General features: G+C 41.9%; 1 protein-coding gene across 3 annotated transcripts in view; it reads right to left on the reverse strand.

Annotated features, from left to right (window-relative positions):
- Window positions 1-883: 883 nt before the first annotated feature.
- The window catches only part of FAF1 (Fas associated factor 1), a 474879-nt gene continuing 457957 nt past the window's right edge, over window positions 884-17805 (reverse strand). For all 3 annotated transcript variants that reach the window (XM_011227828.3, XM_034652358.1, XM_034652351.1), the window contains exon 19: window positions 884-1145. In XM_011227828.3, the coding sequence (XP_011226130.2) occupies window positions 1062-1145 (84 nt within the window). In that variant the 3' untranslated portion in view covers window positions 884-1061. The remainder of the gene's footprint in view (window positions 1146-17805) is intronic.

A 17805-nucleotide genomic window follows, 5' to 3' on the forward strand; every position in this document is an offset into this window, starting at 1 on the left:
CTTTCATTTGAAATGGGAATCTAGTATCTAATACTGAACGTTAGAAGAATGAAATAGTAGAGCAAGGCTTTACAACAGGGCTCAGAGTCCATGGGGTGACTGATCAGATTTGGTGATAGACAAGGTGCTTAAAATACCAAGTAACAAGGTCCCAACACACGATGGAGCAGAAGGAGAGGAAAGCAGGAGAGAATTGTGTTCGGTGTATACTGACGACCAGCAATCTGGGAGCTGGTAGCCAGGAGGTTCTAATGGCCCAAATGCAAACCTAACAGCAGCTTCTTGCAGCTGGGCCAGATACCAAAGTCCTGGTACTGGTCCTCTTCACACTACCTCGACATCTGCACAATGTGCTTCAACAGTTTTCCACGCTGCACTGGAACAGCAGATACCTCTTAGATGGAACCTGGAGACCCGAGGCAGCTGCAGTAAGTAAGTATCTTCCATATATGTCACAGGCAGTCCTCAAACACAACCTTACATCTTAGTAAAGAAGTCAGAAAGTACCAACAAAAATGATATGCTTTTTTTTCCTACAACAATGTTTAATCTCCATGCTGAGAAGTCCCATTTGACTTTTTCCCCCATGCCGCTTAAAATTAGGTGACAAAGTAGAAATCCAGTCATGAAAATAAAAAGGCAGAGGTGTACGAGCCCTGGCTCAATGAGACATATCAAATACATAGCATCCTGGTGTCACAGGGCAGACAGAACTGTCCTAGACAGTGTGGGGAAACGACGGGCACTGGAGAGGTAAAAATTCTACTTCGTGGTCACTCACACTGGAACAGTGCATTAGTCATTGAACAAGGGTGAGGTGAAGGGGATAAGGGAGGGCTGCAGAGTTGTAATTCTCTATGAGGGCTGGGAACACATACTCGTGGATGGGAAATTTTAAGTAGCTATGTTTATTATTACTTTTTTCCAGCAATCTTGCAAGAGGCAGAAGTGTGACATTGAGTTGAGTGAAACGAGCGTGTAGGTGGGTTGGTGAGGAGCCCTTCTCTTGACGCAGGCCTCTGGCTTGTCAAGGAATGGCTGGTTCCACTGCTGGGCCATGTTTACTCTTTTGCTTCAAGGAAAAGGGTTTCTTGAGGGAACAACTTCACCTCCAATAATGATTTATTTGGGTCCAGCTGGGTTACCTAAAAAGAAAGAATACATACTTAAAAGATTGGAACAAGTGCTCTTTTCTCCATAAGGTGTTCAGGCCCTACCTGTGCACACGGACTCTCAGCCTGCTGTGCAGTGGCCTGAGCATTTCCAAATCTGTTATCTTATTTGATGCTCACCATAAACTTGTGACGTAGGCGGTGCTATTTCCATCTCAGAACCGAGGAAACCAGGGTTCAGAGAGGTCCCATCTCATAGTTTAGTGGACGAACTAGCGCGTGACCCTGGGCAGGCACAGCTTGGCCCACAGAACAGGAGCCCCTTAGGAAATGGTACTGGCTAAACAACTGATTGGCATTCTTGGGGACCTCTGCTTGGTTAACTCCTGACAGCATGGACGGACTTTTCTGCTTGGTAGGAAAAGAGCTAAGTTCTCGGGGCTGATCTTCTGGCTAACACTTCCTGTAGTAAACTGGACAATGTCCAAAGATGAATATTCTCCCCCGAGGAAGAGTCTCCCTAGGAAGGCGTGTCACAGTCTCCTTGTTGGTGGGGTGGGAGGGTATTTAGTCTGAAAAAATGGGTCAATGCTATGATAAGACTTTATATTTTAGAAATTAAAAAACCATTATCTAATAACATGAACTATAGAGAGTAAAGCTACACAAAATCTTGGCTCGGTTGGGAAATGCTAGTCATACAGGAATCCTAAAGTAGCTTTATGACCTCCTAGGCCAGGGGCAGGGATGGAGGATTTATGAATCTGAGAGCAAGAGAAAGAAACAGAGTTTTCCTATTTATCAGGAGGGAGCATGAATTCTAAAAAGTTGAGAAATACTAGTTTAGTGGAAGTGACAGTGGGCTTTGGAGCCAGAAAGATTCCAGTTTAAATCACAGCTGTGTTGGCTATTAGCTTTGTGGCTTTGGAGTTAATATCAACCATGCAGGACTGATGTGAGGATTAAATGAGAAAAAATACATAATTAGCACAGTGTCCAGCACAGAGCAGGTGTTCAATGATGGCTACTGTGTATGTGAGTAACTAGGGATGGACAGACGCACAGATAAATGGACAAGTCTGAGTGTGTGTGATGGGAGGCTGGGTAGTCTGCTGTATGAGATACAGGGGCTCTGGGCCTGTGGTCCTCAGGGAATACAGCATCTAAGGCTAGCAGTCCTGTCCTCTGCTCAATTTAAGCCACAACTAATGAGATGGCTCTGCTGTCTTCTTCTAGTCAAGGGGGATGAGGGCCCTGGGAGGCCTAGTGTCACAAGCAGGCTGGAGAGCTGAAGGAAGAACACTATCTTCGACTGTATCCAGATGGAAACCTGGTATGCCCAGGAGGGTCATTAGGGAGACACATCAACCTCCAGAATCCTCTCTGCTTCTAAGGAACCCAGAGCAAAGCAGCTCTACTGGTATCTCTTGGGTTCTGGGCAGACGGGCAGGCAAGGCGGTGGCGGGGTGGGGGGGCGCCCAGCCTGCTGTCTGTCTTCCAATGCACTGGGGGGCAAGCTGCTGGCAAATGTTTACCCACTTCCCCAATTAACGTACAATATTGCGCTGTCTCTTGTCAACAGAGCCTCTGCTTCAGGCTCGTGGTATTTTCTGCCCAGCTGCTTCCGCTATTGTTCTTAATTAACATGCCAGAGCTCTTCCGGCACCTTGTACTTTGTTATTTGTGGTTTGTAAATATGATGTTTGTTGGGAGAAACCATAATCATAATAGTGCCAGAGCCTATGTATACCAGCAGAAATGCTATGAAGCAAAACAGGCTGGGAGGCTGAGCCTCGGGCCCAAACTGCACCCTGCCTAAACCGTCAACATACAAGGTCAGAGGTTCAGAAAACTGTGTCCCAGGAAAGTTACGTGATTTTCTCCGTCACTTTGGGTGAGACAGCTAGGACTTGCAAAGGAGGAAACTAAAGTTTCTTGAACACCTATTACAGGCCAGGGACTTCACATTATTTCATTTAATTCCTGTAACAACCATGCAAGGTAGATAGGCAAAATTGAGGCTCAAAGTGGCTGCCACTTGTTTAAGGCCACGTGGTTAGTAAGGGTCTGTCTATGCAGTATAGTGGTTAAAAAGACAGTAGCAAACTTAGATTCGAATCCCTGTTCTCATTTTACTACCCATAGACCTTGAAGTTCTATAACCAGAGAGCCTAGGTTTTCCCATCTCTAAGATGAGAATAATTAGTTTCTCTTTCCTAGGTTGGTGTGATGGTTAAATGGAGTGTTGGTAAAGCTTCTGGTACGGTGCCCAAGCCAGTACATGCTCAGTCAGTGGTAGCCATTACTGGCTAGAATGCTGCCTTCGAGAGGGGTCCTGGTCTCACTTCAAAGCTGGGGCTCTTTTCCTGAAGTCTCCTGGAACTCAGGACTGCACCAGGCTGCCTTTCTTATTTCTGCCCTGATAGCATAATGCCTCAATAACTAGAGACCTCCTTGGATGGTTTCAGGGAGGCTGTGCTGAACTACTTCCCAGCAAACACGGCTGTTTGGGGGCTGTTCTTTCTGGTACCCCAGATCAGAAGCAATTGTTTTCTTCTTTGGAGGTCATTTCAGATAGGAATTTCAAAACAAACAAAAAGACAACCTCTGCTTCCACTCTTTTTTTGCCTGACACGGACAAAAAGGCTGTAGGGGAACCTAGGGGGATGAGGTTCTCCCCTGCAAGACAGGTGGCTATGCTGTGGAACCATCTTGCAGTGCTCTGGGTCAGTCAAGAGGGAACTGAGAAGTGGCTGTGGTGGCTGCTGCTATGGGGAAAGAGGTAGCCGAGGGACCGCCAAGTAGATCAGACATGTTATGTGCAGCACCAGCGGGCAGGGCTGGGACTGGTGAGGTAAAATCGCAGGGACGCAGAATTCACGTGGCCAGAAAGAACTCTTGAAGCTGCTGGTGTGCTGCCACGCTACTTTCTTCTTCCTCCTTCTGTTCTGTTTTCTTCTTGTTCTTCCTAACCATCATCACAGCGGCAACTATCATTTATTGAGTACCTACCATGCAGCCGGAACCATGTTAAGCACTTTATATATAGTACTCTAGTCCTCAAAAGAGCCAAATGAAGTAGTTATTATTACTGCCTTTTACAGTTGAAGACACCATAGGTTATCACATTAAGATGCAGACAGAATAAGATTTCACCCTCAAGTCTATCTGACTCCGAAGCTCATGCTAAACCGAGTGCTTCTGGCTAACAGGTCAGTGGGCTGCCTTGTGGCAATGGAGGAGGAGGGAGGGGTGGGGACAGAGAGTGCATTCTCTCTTATCCCTAGAAGCATTCAAATAAGGGCATATTTGAGAAGGTCATGAAGATAACAGTTACAGGTAACATATATTCAGCATTTATTTTGTACCAGGAGCAAAAGCAGGTTGGTACAAAATAATACCAGCATATTTAACAAAATAATTTAATCTGCATAATAACCTTCTGAGGTAGGTACAATTATTATTCCCATTTTGCAGATGAGAAAACTGATCCATGGAACACATTAAGTAACTCGCCCAAGGTCTCAAAGCTATTCAGGACAGAGCCAGGATGTGAATCTAGTCTTGGAATCCATATGTTGAACGGCTAAGAATATTCAGCCAGGGGTGTGGCTAAGAATTGGATCCATCCAGAGAAAAAAGTTGGTTGAGATGACCCTAAGGTTGTTTCTTTCTTTCTTTTTTTTAATAATAGTGTTTTTTTTATTATACTATGTTAGTCACCATACAGTACATCCCTGGTTTTTGATGTAAAGTTCAGTTTCTAACCAAGCTTCCAAGATATAAGATCTTCACTTTAAGAATGGCAAAAGATCAAGGGCCAGGAAAAAAAAAATCCTGAAATGTTTATAAAATACGAATACAAAAACCCAATCTTAGCTTCTGTTCTGCCATTTACCTGGGACTTTACTGAATTATTGACTCTCTAAATCAACAGAGAAACCCACCCTTGGGGACTCCTTGCGAGGGGAGGAGCATTTTCAGATAAGAGGAATGGCCTGACTTCGTCTATCTTAGAAAAGTAAAGTCAATCACCTTGACATTTTATTCATTATACTTAGGGAACCTGAATGATATATTTTCCAATTAAATTAATACCTTAGCAATTTGGTTTTATGAAACTTGTTTATTTTAGCAAAAATGGGATAAATAGAGCTATTCTTTCCGAGATCAATTTTCTCAGCAGTTTGAACTTTCATATACATCTTATTTCTATTACTACTTTGGGCTTCAGTTCCTTTTTAAAAAAAGTCTAATACTGCTGCTGAGAAAGACGTTAATCAGTGTGACAGAATCTCATCCTAGGCCATACCAAATAGAGTCCCAGAATGTTAGGGTGAGAAAGTTCCTTAAGTGCCAAAAGTCCAATACTTTCATTTCACAAGTTGCCCTCCTGAGGCTCACAGAGGTCAAGTGACTTGGCCCAGGTCACACAGTTAAGGGGAAGATGTAGTGCTCTACCCCATACTTTTTGACTTCCGTTTTGGGGTTCCTTCTAGCCAAACCATTCTGCCTCTCACTTAAAAAAAAAAATACCTGAGCATAAATATACTACTACCACCAGACTGGGGGCCACCTGAGAGCAGGAGCTGAGTGATACTAAAAATAATAGTAACAGCAATATACGCATAGTATAGTTTGCAACATATTTATACAAACATTAACTCACAGTCATATATGGATATTATCAGTCCGTGTTACTTTACTTAATTTTCTGAAGTAATGCTTTTATTTTGAAATTGAATAAAGGTTAAGTTTGGATCTAATATTTTCACATTTAGGAAAAAATGCTAGGTTCAACAAATGGTGCTGGAACAACTGAACACTGATGTGAAAAAAAAAAAAAAAAAAAAAGAGAGAGATCTAGACGCAGACCTTATACCCTTTCCAAAAATTAACTCAAATGGATTACAGACTTAAAGTAAAACACAAAACTATAAAATTCCTAGAAGATAACAGGACAAAACCTAGATGACCTTGGGAACGGCTTTGATTTTTTTAGATACAATACCAAAAGCACGATCCACAAAAGAAATAATTGATAAAGCCGGGCTTCATTAAAATTAAAAACTTCTGCAAAACACACTGTCAAAAGAATGAGAAGACAAGCCATAGACTGGGGAAAAATATTTGCAAAAGACATATCTGATAAAGAATGATTATCCAAAATATACAAAGAATTCTTAAAACTCAACAATAAGAATATGAACAATCCAATTAAAAAATGGGCCAAAGACCTTAAAGATACTTCATCAAAGAAGAGCTACTACAAATGGCAAATAAATATATGAAAAGATGTTCCTTTTATCATATGCTATCAGGGAAATGCAAATTAAATAACAATGAGGTACCACTACACACCCATTAGAATGGCCAACATCTAGAACACGGAAAACACCCAATGCTGGTGAGGACGTGGAGCAACAGGAACTCTCATTCATTGCTGGTGGGAAGGCAAAATGGCATAGTACTTTGGAAGACAGTTAGGTGGTTTTTACAAAACTAACCCTATTCTTACTGTATAATCCAGTAATCATACTCCTTGGTATTAACCCAAAGGAGCTGAAAACTTAGGTCCACACAAAAATCTGCACACAGATATTTATAGCACCTTATTCCTAATTGCCCAAAACTCGGAAGCATCCAAGATGTCTTTCAGTAGGTAAACAGATAAACTGTGATGCATCCCCACGATGGAATATTATTCAACACTAAAAAAATGAGCTATTAAGCCATGAAAAGACCTGGAGGAATCTTAAATGCTAAGTGAAAGAAGTCCATCTGAAAAGGCTACATACTATATGATTCCAACTGCTGCTCCCCTCTGGGCTACCAGCACCACCACTTTCTAGACTGTGCTGTGAGCTGACAGCACTGAGAGTGGAAGGAGCCTTGCACAGCCTGACCCCCAGGAGCAGCTCTTTGCTACTCTGGTGGAAAATTTACAGTCCTTTTGTAGCTCACTCAGAGAGCAAACACTAGAATCTCATCCATACCCCTTCTTCCTCCTTTTCCCGCCCACAGACGTGAAAGACAACTAGATCCCATCATCTACAATAGACAGATAGACAGACAAACAGACCATGCAGCCTCTGCAAACACTCACTCACTCACTTTCGGCTCTCAGCAAGCTCTCCCTCCTCCATATTCTTTTGTACTGATGGCTAAGGCTGCATAGTATCTAATGCTGTCAGGATGTAAAGGGCCAGAATGTACAGGTTGTAGTTCCGGCTCTAGTGGTACAACTTTGGATAAGTCACTTTTCTTCTCTACGCTTTAATTTTTGCATTTTTAAAAATGTCGGGGTTAATGATTCAATGGGGTCAACTGGGCTGCTGTTGGGCTTTGGAAAGAGAAACATTTGGGTTCAAATTCGAATTCTTGGCTGTTGTCAGAAGATTTAGAGCTCCGTCTCTACTGGGTGAAAGGGTTGTTGTAGGGATTAAAATAGCCATCACGGAGCTTCACACATGGCAGCTATTATGATTCAATGTCTTATTTATGTCTTAGTAGATGTCATTTGTATGATGTGAGCTCCCCAATGACCTAGGGAGAGAGACCTGGGTTGGATTCCATTGCTAAAACCTCCTAACTCTCCGATGACCATGGGTAAGTTACTTAATTTTCTGGTGCATTGTTTATTTATAATAGAGACATTTTTGCCATCCAGAGTTGTTGTGAAGATTTAATAAGATGAAGCTTATAACCATGAAACATTTCATACTCATGCTTCCACATGGAGGGACTCTGGGATGCTCTCCCCATCTCTCACACAGGGTGAAATGAAGACCTATCTGTTTGGTGAGTGTGGGTGAAGAATCTAAGCTCAGCCCTTTCCTTTCCCTTTTCCGGAGCCAAACTTGCTTCTCCAGTTGTAGACCAAGGACTTTGTGGGTAAGTCTGTCTAATTTTGGGGCAAAGAATATATCAGTAAGCCCCCTGAGCAGATCCCAAACCACAGTCTCTGATCAACTTTCTCAGTAACAAACGTGGTATTTGTATTCCCCCTGAGTCCTTTGTCTGTCTTTCAGTTGGTCTTATGTCTTTCAATTCGTCTTGAACAGGTTAAGCGAAGGGGTATTATTTAAATGACACTTAAAACCCCAAATACCCCCAGAGCACTAAACAAGTGCTTTACAATTATGATTTGTGTAACTTGATGTAAGGGTTGCCACTCTTTTTTTTCTCAAAGTCTATTCAGCCTTGATTAGAAGATGAGAATCACCCAGTAAGGGCATTAATCAATTCTAAATACATTTCCCACCCATAAAGCCACAACAAAGCTTGTTCTTAAAGACATGCTTTTTAAACAAGTTATCTGAACACAAAATGAATGTGCCCCCAAACTTCTTTCTGAAGAATGTGTACATAACAATGACTATCGTTTTATAGCTCTCACACCACCTTCACATATTTTATCTAAACCCCAGAGCTATTCTAAGAGATTGGACTACTTTATTCTCATTTTAACAGATGAGAACACCAAAGCTCAAACAAGGACATTACTTACGGTCATACAACCAGAAATTGGTGGAGCTCACATTTGAACCCACATCTTCTCACTTCAAATCCTGAGCTCTTTCTACCCTAGGAGGCAGCACAAAGGCTGCTTATGTTAAGTTCCCAAATTATACTGAAGCTGAATATATATATAATATATATATATATATATATATATATATATATATATATGCTTTTGTTTACGTTCAAAATTAGCATTTACTTTGAGCATGGGAGAACTAATCTTTTTTTTTTTTTAAATATTATTTTGGAGAGAGCGGAAGGAGGGGCAGAGGGGGAGAGAGAGAGAGAGAAAATCTTAAGCAGACTCCCTGCTGAGTCCACCAAGTGGGGAGCCCACGACCCTGAGATCATGACCTGAGCTGAAATCAAGAGGTGGATGCTTAACTGACTGAGCCACCCAGGCACCCCACAACTAACCTCTTTGGTATGCTAGGAGTAATTCATTCTGTTAATTACTGAATTTTAAAAATGCATATTAAATACCACAAGTTTAAAAAATAATCATTAATGTTATCACTACAAAAAAAGTTACCATTTATTTGGCATTTTATAAGTGCCACACGCTATACTAGTTGTTCTATAGATTATCTAATTAAATTGTCGTCACAGTGCTGAGATAAGTACTCCTATTATTCCCATTTTATAGATGAATTCTCTGAGGTCAAAAGTGGTTAAGAGATTTGCCCAGGATTACACAAGTAGGAGAGATAAGGCTAGAATTTGCAGCCAGGTTTGTGAGCTTCCAGACTATATCCGATGTATCCCTCTTCATTGGCTCTTAACCTCTGATCCTACTTCTAAACAGAGAAGTTAATGTTCCCTTGAGCATAAAAGCAGCATGGACTCTGCAGCTGTATCATAGCTCATGTCCCTGTTGTGGTATGAGCTTTGTTGTTCCTCACAGGAACACTGGCTATTTTTTGTTACTGTCAACTTGGTCCTATCCAAGCTAATCGTCCATATTCTTTAAATACCTCTTGAATCCCTGAAGAGGCCAGTTACACCCACAAAGTATCAGAGTGAGAACATAAGAACTGATCTGCTGGTCAGGGCGTGAAAAGGCTTTGGTAACTATAAAGTCTTTTGCAAACATAAGGGATTACTCACCATCACCATCCTCATCACCCTCATCGTCATCATCACCAAGCACAGCAATGCCAGTTTTAGCTCCTAGCAACTTCTCCTCTACATTTGCTGTAGGTGGCAATGTAACCCCAAAAGGAACTTTCAATCTGGAGGGGTCCCACTATGTGACTGCTCTATGGCTTATTTCCATCCCAGCTTCCTGTGTAGTTTCTGGACCAGTATGTCTCCTTGGATCACAGGAAAGCAGCAGCACGGGGGCAAAAGTTTCCAGAAAACAAGGACAGATGCTTCTTTTTTCATTATTAAACTATGGTAGAGTAACTGGTGTGCTACAGAGTGAGGCTGGATGGGCTTCTGCAGTTGCAAAGAATAGGGTCCCGCAAGACATTTTCTTTCCTTGACCTTTTTTTTTTTTAGATGGGAAGAAGGGAGAATGAAAGAAAAGTTAAAGGAAGAACAAAGGGAGAGAAAACTAAAGTGGCAAAGGGATAAAAATTATATCTTGTAGGTTGCCTCATCTGTTCTTTGTTTTATCACATAATAATAATGGTGACAGTTAGCCATTTTCTGGGAGCTTACCAGGTGCTAATTCTTCTAAGTGGTTCACAAGCACTACACAACGCTGTGAGGGAGATGCTATTACCTCCACTTTAAAAATGAGAAATAGAAGCTTAGCGAGATTATATAACCTGCCTAAGACAGCACAGGCAGGAAGTGGCAGAACAAGGATCTAAAACTAGGTTTGGCTCCAAAGCCTGTGTTCTTAACCACCACACCAGATAATATTTGTATTGTAGTAATACACTAGACTATTTATTCTAAGTCTCTTGCATGGAAGGACCATCTCCTCATGTAACTGAAGCACATATCTCCCCAAAACAGAGTGTATTACTATGTCAGGCATTTGGACAAATTTCTAGTTCAATTATCACAAATCCAGTGATTGTCAGAACGGGAGGGCATTTTTATTTTTTATTTATTTTTTAAAAATTTTTTTATTTATTTGAGAGAGAGACAGCAAGCACACAGAGGGAGAGGGGGAGGGAGAATCAGACTACCTGCTAAGCGGGGAGCCTGATGTGGGGCTCAATCCAGGACCCTGAGATCATGACCTGAGCTGAAGGCAGACGCTTAACTGACTGAGCCACCCAGGCACCCCTGAAGGGGATTTTTAGAGGTTATCTCTGTAACAGATGGGGACAGAAAAGTCCAGTGAGGGAAAAGAACTTGCCCTAGATTACTTAGCATTCACGGCAAATGTGGGACCAAATCTAGATTCTTCATTCCTAGCCTGTCCTTTAGACAGGCTTTTAATGAGGATACCAACTCTAAAGTGTTACTAATGTCAAAATGGCCTCAAACTTGGCATACTGTCAGGGAGACCCTGAAAACCAAATGAAAGATGTGACCCTCTCCTTGCATTGGTATCTTTGATAGTGGCTTTGGTCACTATACTATTAAACAACAGTGTTGGCAAGGAAAGCCCAGAGAGAACAGAGAGGCTTCTATCAAGATGGGTAACATGGGGATGGGAAGGGAAGCCTCTTTAGTCTAGAAACAGAAGATCCAAGTGTGCAGAGTGAATGTAAAAATCAGAAAAAGAGCAAAAGAATAGAGAGCACAAAAAAAATGAGAACAGGCATGTGTCTTCATTCTAGGAAGACAGGTCCCAAGATTAGTCCCTCGAGCTCTGGAAGACATGATTTCAAGTAAATAAAAGGAAGTCCTACTTTAGAGAATGGTTCACAATCTCACTGTCCCTGAAAATTTAATAAATTGGGGTAGAGGCAAATTCATGAATGAGGATTCTATGGTATGGCAAGAGAAATCTATGCAGATTAGCCCCAGTGGTGTGCCAGGATGCCAGCCTCCTCATCCCTTAGGGCAACTAGGATCCTCAGGGCTGGGTTGCCTCTAACCCTGAGCAGCTTAGTGTGGTTACTCCAAGGAGGCACACAAACATTTTCAATGTGTGCAGTGATTTGTAAAAGGCTGGAAGCATTGGTCTGGGGGATATGCATCACTCTCAGGGGCTGATATCATGGAAGGCAGACAGGCCTTTGTACACACAGTTCCTCGGATGCCTCTGATAAAAGATTGGTCTATAATGCTACCAACTGTGTTTGGAGAGAAACCTGTAAACTGGTCAGGTTCAGAACTGTTTCCTCAGTGTGAAAACTTTCTGAAAAACCCTAATTACTGTTTGCCCGGCAGTTTCACCACTAGGCCTTTAAGTGCTAATTAGGGAGGAAATAAGAAAAAGCACTGGTGGGTTTTGAATTCTAGTTCTGCATGTATGCTCTTGAGCAAGTCACTCAACCTCCAGAAGACCCAAATTTCTCATCTGGAAGCTGGTGACAACATCACCCAACACCTAACAGGTTCTAATGGACCATTTCCCTCTTTCCCTCTGGGTCCGTCTTTCACACTGTCATTTGAGAGTTGAACAAAATGTCTGATCCTGCCTCTCTCCTACTTAAAATTCGTACATGATTCCTTACTATAATGGGATAGTCCCCTTTGGCTTTGGCCTCATTTCCCCAATTTGTAAATGGATGGTGTTTCTGGCAAGGCTTATAGCACATCCATAATGGAAGACATGGCTGGAAGGACAGTTTGGAGATAGATCATGAAGGACTTGAATGTCTTATTAGGTTTAGTTTAAACTTTTGAAAAAACTTTTCTCCCTGGCTTCAGAGGCATCTGGAGTGGCATGCTCGGTGTGCTCTTCAGGCAGAGTGGCTAGGGGGAAAGTGAGCATTTTGAATGCATTTTAGTACTCAAGCAGGGCCACATGAGCTGGTGTGTGCGTAACTCTGCACGCAAACACCACTCAAGAGCTGGAGCTTTGAACAGGAGTTAAAAGAGTTGAGTCCGTAACGACATACAAAAGACTTGCCGGTGTGATTTATTCTGATGTATTTACTTATCCAATTACCAAAACAGCAGGAGATCATTAAATTTTCTAGTTACCAGATGCAGCACGTTCAATATCTTAAATGTTACCAAGGCTCTCTCTGAGCTATTTTGATATTACATTTCATCTGCCCAAAAGCTTATGAAACTGGAAGGCAAGAATCATGAACAGAACAGGTGTTTTCTTTGAAGGTTGGTCCAGCAGGCGCCTGTACAATACCCAACTTACACCAGAAACTCCCATACTCTCTCTTGGACTTAAGGAAAAGTACCATGATGAGAAGCAAAAGTATTTAGGAGAGAAGATGCTAAGGAAGTGGTACCTGAAGGTGGCTGGGGATATGCACTAGCCAGACTTTCTTCATGCTTATTTCCTGTCAGTCCAGTCCTCATGTCCACAAAAGGTTAGGGCTCAGAGTAGAGGAGGACAGAAGAGAACAAGCACCCTTTGAGAGACTGCAAACCTGGCCCCTAGCTCTAGCACGCAGCTGCTAACTGTATGATCTCGGGCAAGTCACTTTTCCTCCTCTGAGTTTCCTTCTGTTAAATAAGGATGTTGCATCTGATGCACCACTTAGATACCTGCTAGGAACATCTACACAGCTTGTCTTCCATTGTGCTTTACACGAATGTCTCCTGGATAAGACTGAGCAACTTAAGGACAGAAATTGTGTGTTTCCTCTATTCCCAGCTTCCAGCAAAGAACTTGGTGCATTACATGCTCTCAATAAATGCTTGTTGAGGGGCGCCTGGGTGGCACAGTGGTTAAGCATCTGCCTTCGGCTCAGGGCGTGATCCCGGCGTTCTGGGATTGAGCCCCACATCAGGCTCCTCTGCTATGAGCCTGCTTCTTCCTCTCCCATTCCCCCTGCTTGTGTTCCCTCTCTTGCTGTCTGTCTCTGTCTCTGTCAACTAAATAAATAAAATCTTTAAAAAAAAATGCTTGTTGGGGCGCCTGGGTGGCACAGCGGTTAAGCGTCTGCCTTCGGCTCAGGGCATGATCCCGGCGTTATGGGATCGAGCCCCACATCAGGCTCTTCCTCTATGAGCCTGCTTCTTCCTCTCCCACTCCCCCTGCTTGTGTTCTCTCTCTGGCTGGCTGTCTCTATCTCTGTCGAATAAATAAATAAAAAAATCTTAAAAAAAATTAAAAAAAATGCTTGTTGAATAAATGATCAAACCAGAAATGTACATCATGGAACACTGAAAAATATAGAGCAAGCCTCTATTAACAACATTTGTAAAGTTAAGTGGCAAAATAGATGTTACTCTATTTTCTTTTGAAAAAATGCATCAAATAAGTGATATCTGGGCATAAATGTTTTGAAAGGGTGGTGGTGTCTTGGCCCCATTCTTTCTCTAAATACTATCCCCTCACAGACCTTATGCTCTAGCCAACTAGAGCAGTTTGTTTTTCCCCAAATAGGTCTGGTGCTTCTCTCTGAGCCTTTGCTTATGTTGTTTCCTCTACTGGACTGTTCCTCCTCCCCAGTTCCATCTTGGAAGCTTATACATCCTTCAAGGCTCACCTCAAATGCTACCTCATCTACAAAACCAGGCCTAAGTGACAGAGCCTAAATTAATCCCATTCTTTGGTTCCTTGTAATAGAGTTAATGATAAGTGGCATCTTCTCCCATTCACTGGCCATGGGCTCCTGGAACGCAGAGGTCATATATGTTTATTGTGGTCTCTTCCTCAAGTGCCTATTCTACACCTGCCCTGGATGTGGTCAGTCCACATTTGCTGCACTAATACCTCTGTTTCACCTCAGGCTCCTCGGACAAGACGGTTGCCAACGTCTGCTGGTAGACTTAACTGAAAGGCTGACACTGGCAAGCTGAGCTTGTCCTTTGCTAAACCAGCACTACTGTACTGTACTGTACTTGACCAGGCAAGGCTACACAATCCTGGAGGAGCTGGCTCAAAGGGTCAGCTACAGTCTCACATGGAGTTATTTGTCTGTCGTACCGCTCAGGTTTGTCTATGAGTCTGTCTCTCCAGTTAGGTTGAATTCCGAGGTTACAAAATGAGGTCTCACTGGTTATCTATCCTCAGGGCTTAGTGTTTTGCTGGAAACAGTGTGAATTCAACAAATGTTTGTTGAAAGACTGAGCTACTAAATGACTGAATGGAGGTTCCTCACTCCTCCCTGGAGTGTCCACCAATCCAAAGAAAGGGAGCCAAGAAGAGCTGTATTCCCAGGCCTCTTCCCCCAGCCTCATTGCAACAGCAAGCAGAGCTTGTCAGTAATACCATTAAGAGGTCACCCTACTAGGTTCCCTGGCTCCAGACTCTGGCCCTTGCCTCAGTCAGTCCTGCTGCACAGACACAGAGACTGACAGTAAGTTTGCATCAGTTGCCCTTTCAAAAGGGACAGATTTTTCCCTGTCTATTTAAACTGCTGTTGGAATTGGCTAATTAGAAGGATTTAAAAAATCTTAATACTCTAAACAGAGAAAACTGGTTCTGAATTATTAAGCAACATTTTCAATGCATCTGAATAACCTTAAGTGACTTAGCTGCCACCTGATCCTAAGCTCTGGCTCAGATAAATAAATGTGAAATATTGTCAAAGCCCCAGCTTATAGGAGCCTCCAGCTACAGTAAATAAAAGCTTAAGTCCCCATGAACTGCCTGGGACAGAGACATTCTCATATAAAAGGAGAGGAGAGGATCTTAAATAAAGCTAGTACGACCAGAAAGCCAATGGTTTTGCTCTAGTTTTCAGAATAGTGCTGTCAACAGGGCAGGTATTATCTATATGCAGGTCATTTAATCATAGAGTCACATAGTATCAGAGCTGAAAGAAGATTAAGAAAGCACTTATTTTAATTTCTCATATTTCAGATGAAGAAAATAAGACTCAGAGGAGTATGTACCTTTCTTGAAATCACACAACAAATGGCTGAAAGAACTGAAACTCTGCCCCGGACGCCTGGTTCCCAGTTAGTTCCCTTTCTAGTCTATCACACTTTTCTGAGAATGTCCTGCTGGAGACGTCAAAACGAGAGGCTGGCAACTGGCTGTTTACAAAAATACCTGAAAATTTTAACCAGATGGGTGACTTCTAGAGCTTAAATTCCAGAGATTCCATGGTTCCCCCCCAAGACTTTGGAGTTCTCTTCCATGACTATGCAGGGGGAGGGGGCAGGGAGAAACATGGAGGTTGAGGGAGAGACACGAGGGAAACCAGGAGTAAGTGAGGGTAAATGTCACTATACTGTGGTCCTTCTCTTGCCTCTGCCCAAACCACGAGGATACCATGAGTTTCTGCCTGTGAGATGGAAAATACAAAAGCAAAAACCAAATAAAAACAGTGAATGCATGAATGGGTAGGAATACTTTATTTCTTTTCATTTATTTACTAAACAAATATTTCCTGAGTGTTTACTACAATGTCAGAATCTGCGCTAGGCACTGGGACTCAACAGTGAACAAGGTACTATCTCTGTCCTCAAGGAATGGAGAACCTAGGACAGGATGCAGACAAGAAATCGACCCACTGCAATTCAGACCAGATAGGGAAGAGGTTCAGCAGGGAAGCACAAGGAAGGTAAGCACCTCAGTCCTAGGGTGTCAATTAGCTCCTTATTTCTCCTTCTTCCTTGACTCATTCTAATATGCATAACTGTTTCCTACAACCAAATTAACCATTTTTCTGACTTATACTTTTATACATAATAATTCAATATTAGTTGCCCATTATGTGCCAAGCACAGTACTAGGGAACACTCAAATAAATTAGACACAATCCCAAATAATTTGATGTGTATAATTCTTTTTTTTGTTTAAAAAACATACATCTTAATTTTATTTTGTGACTATGTAAACTTGGGCCAAGCATTTCTGTTTTTGGTATCTTTTGTTTTTCCTAGACCTTGATCAAGTTCCTTTTCTTCTCTGTATCTTGGTTGTTACATCTATAATATAGGGGTCTTTTCTAGTTCTCACAGTCTAAAATACATGCAAGAGGAAAGCCTGTTCACACAAGGCTCTTACGTTAAAGCCAACTAGAGGAAGGAAAGCGAAATAAATTTGGAAGTGTCAAAGGAATCTTCAGGTTTGGGATTCAGCCACAGACATTAAACATGTAGCCTTGAGGTCCTGCTACCAGGTAAAGAGCAGGGTGTGGTCAGGGTGCAGTAGGCTGGGGCTAGGCTGGGGCTTGGGCTGTGGCTGGAGCTGGAGCTGGCACTGCAGTGAGGCCCAGGGGGGATTTGGCATGTTGATCCAAGTGCTAATGCACTTTGGAACTCCAGCACTGGGTTTGAAAATTACAAGGAGTGTCTAGAAAAGGTTAATCTGCACATATACACGTTTGCAGTTGTTTGTATTTACAATGGGGTTATTATACAGACTTTAAGTGAGTAAAGCAAGTCTGCAGAAGCAACTGGAATATTGAGCACAGAACTAATGATTTTTTATTTATGGCCAGATAGAGTCAGATTGGATTGTATGTAAAGCCTTCAAAAGTTTATTTGATTTCTGATATAACAATTTTGAATGGTATAGTGCTTTATAAACCCCTTATAAAATTAACTTCTGGGGCAAAGTAAATAATTTTGTAAAGGTTTAAATACTTCAACATACCTATATATAATCAGTAACAGTCATGCTATTTTATGTTTGTATGGTATGGGGAAAGGACCCGAGTTTTGGGAATTAAATACTGGTATTAACATTTATTGTGCAAGCCTGAAAAATTTAAGCTCTCTAAGCTTTCATGTCCTTATCTGTAAAATGAGAATAATACCTATCTTTCAGAGAACTAATATACTTGATTGTTCACAAGATGGCACAAAAATAAATGGCTTTTATTCATTGTCATCACTCCCTACCACTCCAAGTCCTTTGTAGAGTAGAAAGGGCAAAAGCAGATTTTGTGAAGGCTCTGAATTTCATTCAGCTTCCATGAAATGGCTATAATTCCCTCAAACATATTTTTAAAACTCCTTTGTGCATTTCTTTAATCTGGTCAGGAACATAAATGATGAGTCTTCTTATATAATACCACTGGTTCTCTCAACACCGCTATGGGTTAGCAAAAACCTTTCCTCTTCTTTCCATCAACTTCATCCCAACAGCTGAGATATACTGAGCATTTACTACATGCTGGTGCTTTATAAGTATCAGTTCATTTCATCTTTACAACAGCCTTATGAAGTA

This window comes from Ailuropoda melanoleuca, chromosome 2, assembly GCF_002007445.2.
Source record: "Ailuropoda melanoleuca isolate Jingjing chromosome 2, ASM200744v2, whole genome shotgun sequence".
Classification (NCBI taxonomy): Eukaryota; Metazoa; Chordata; class Mammalia; order Carnivora; family Ursidae; genus Ailuropoda; species Ailuropoda melanoleuca.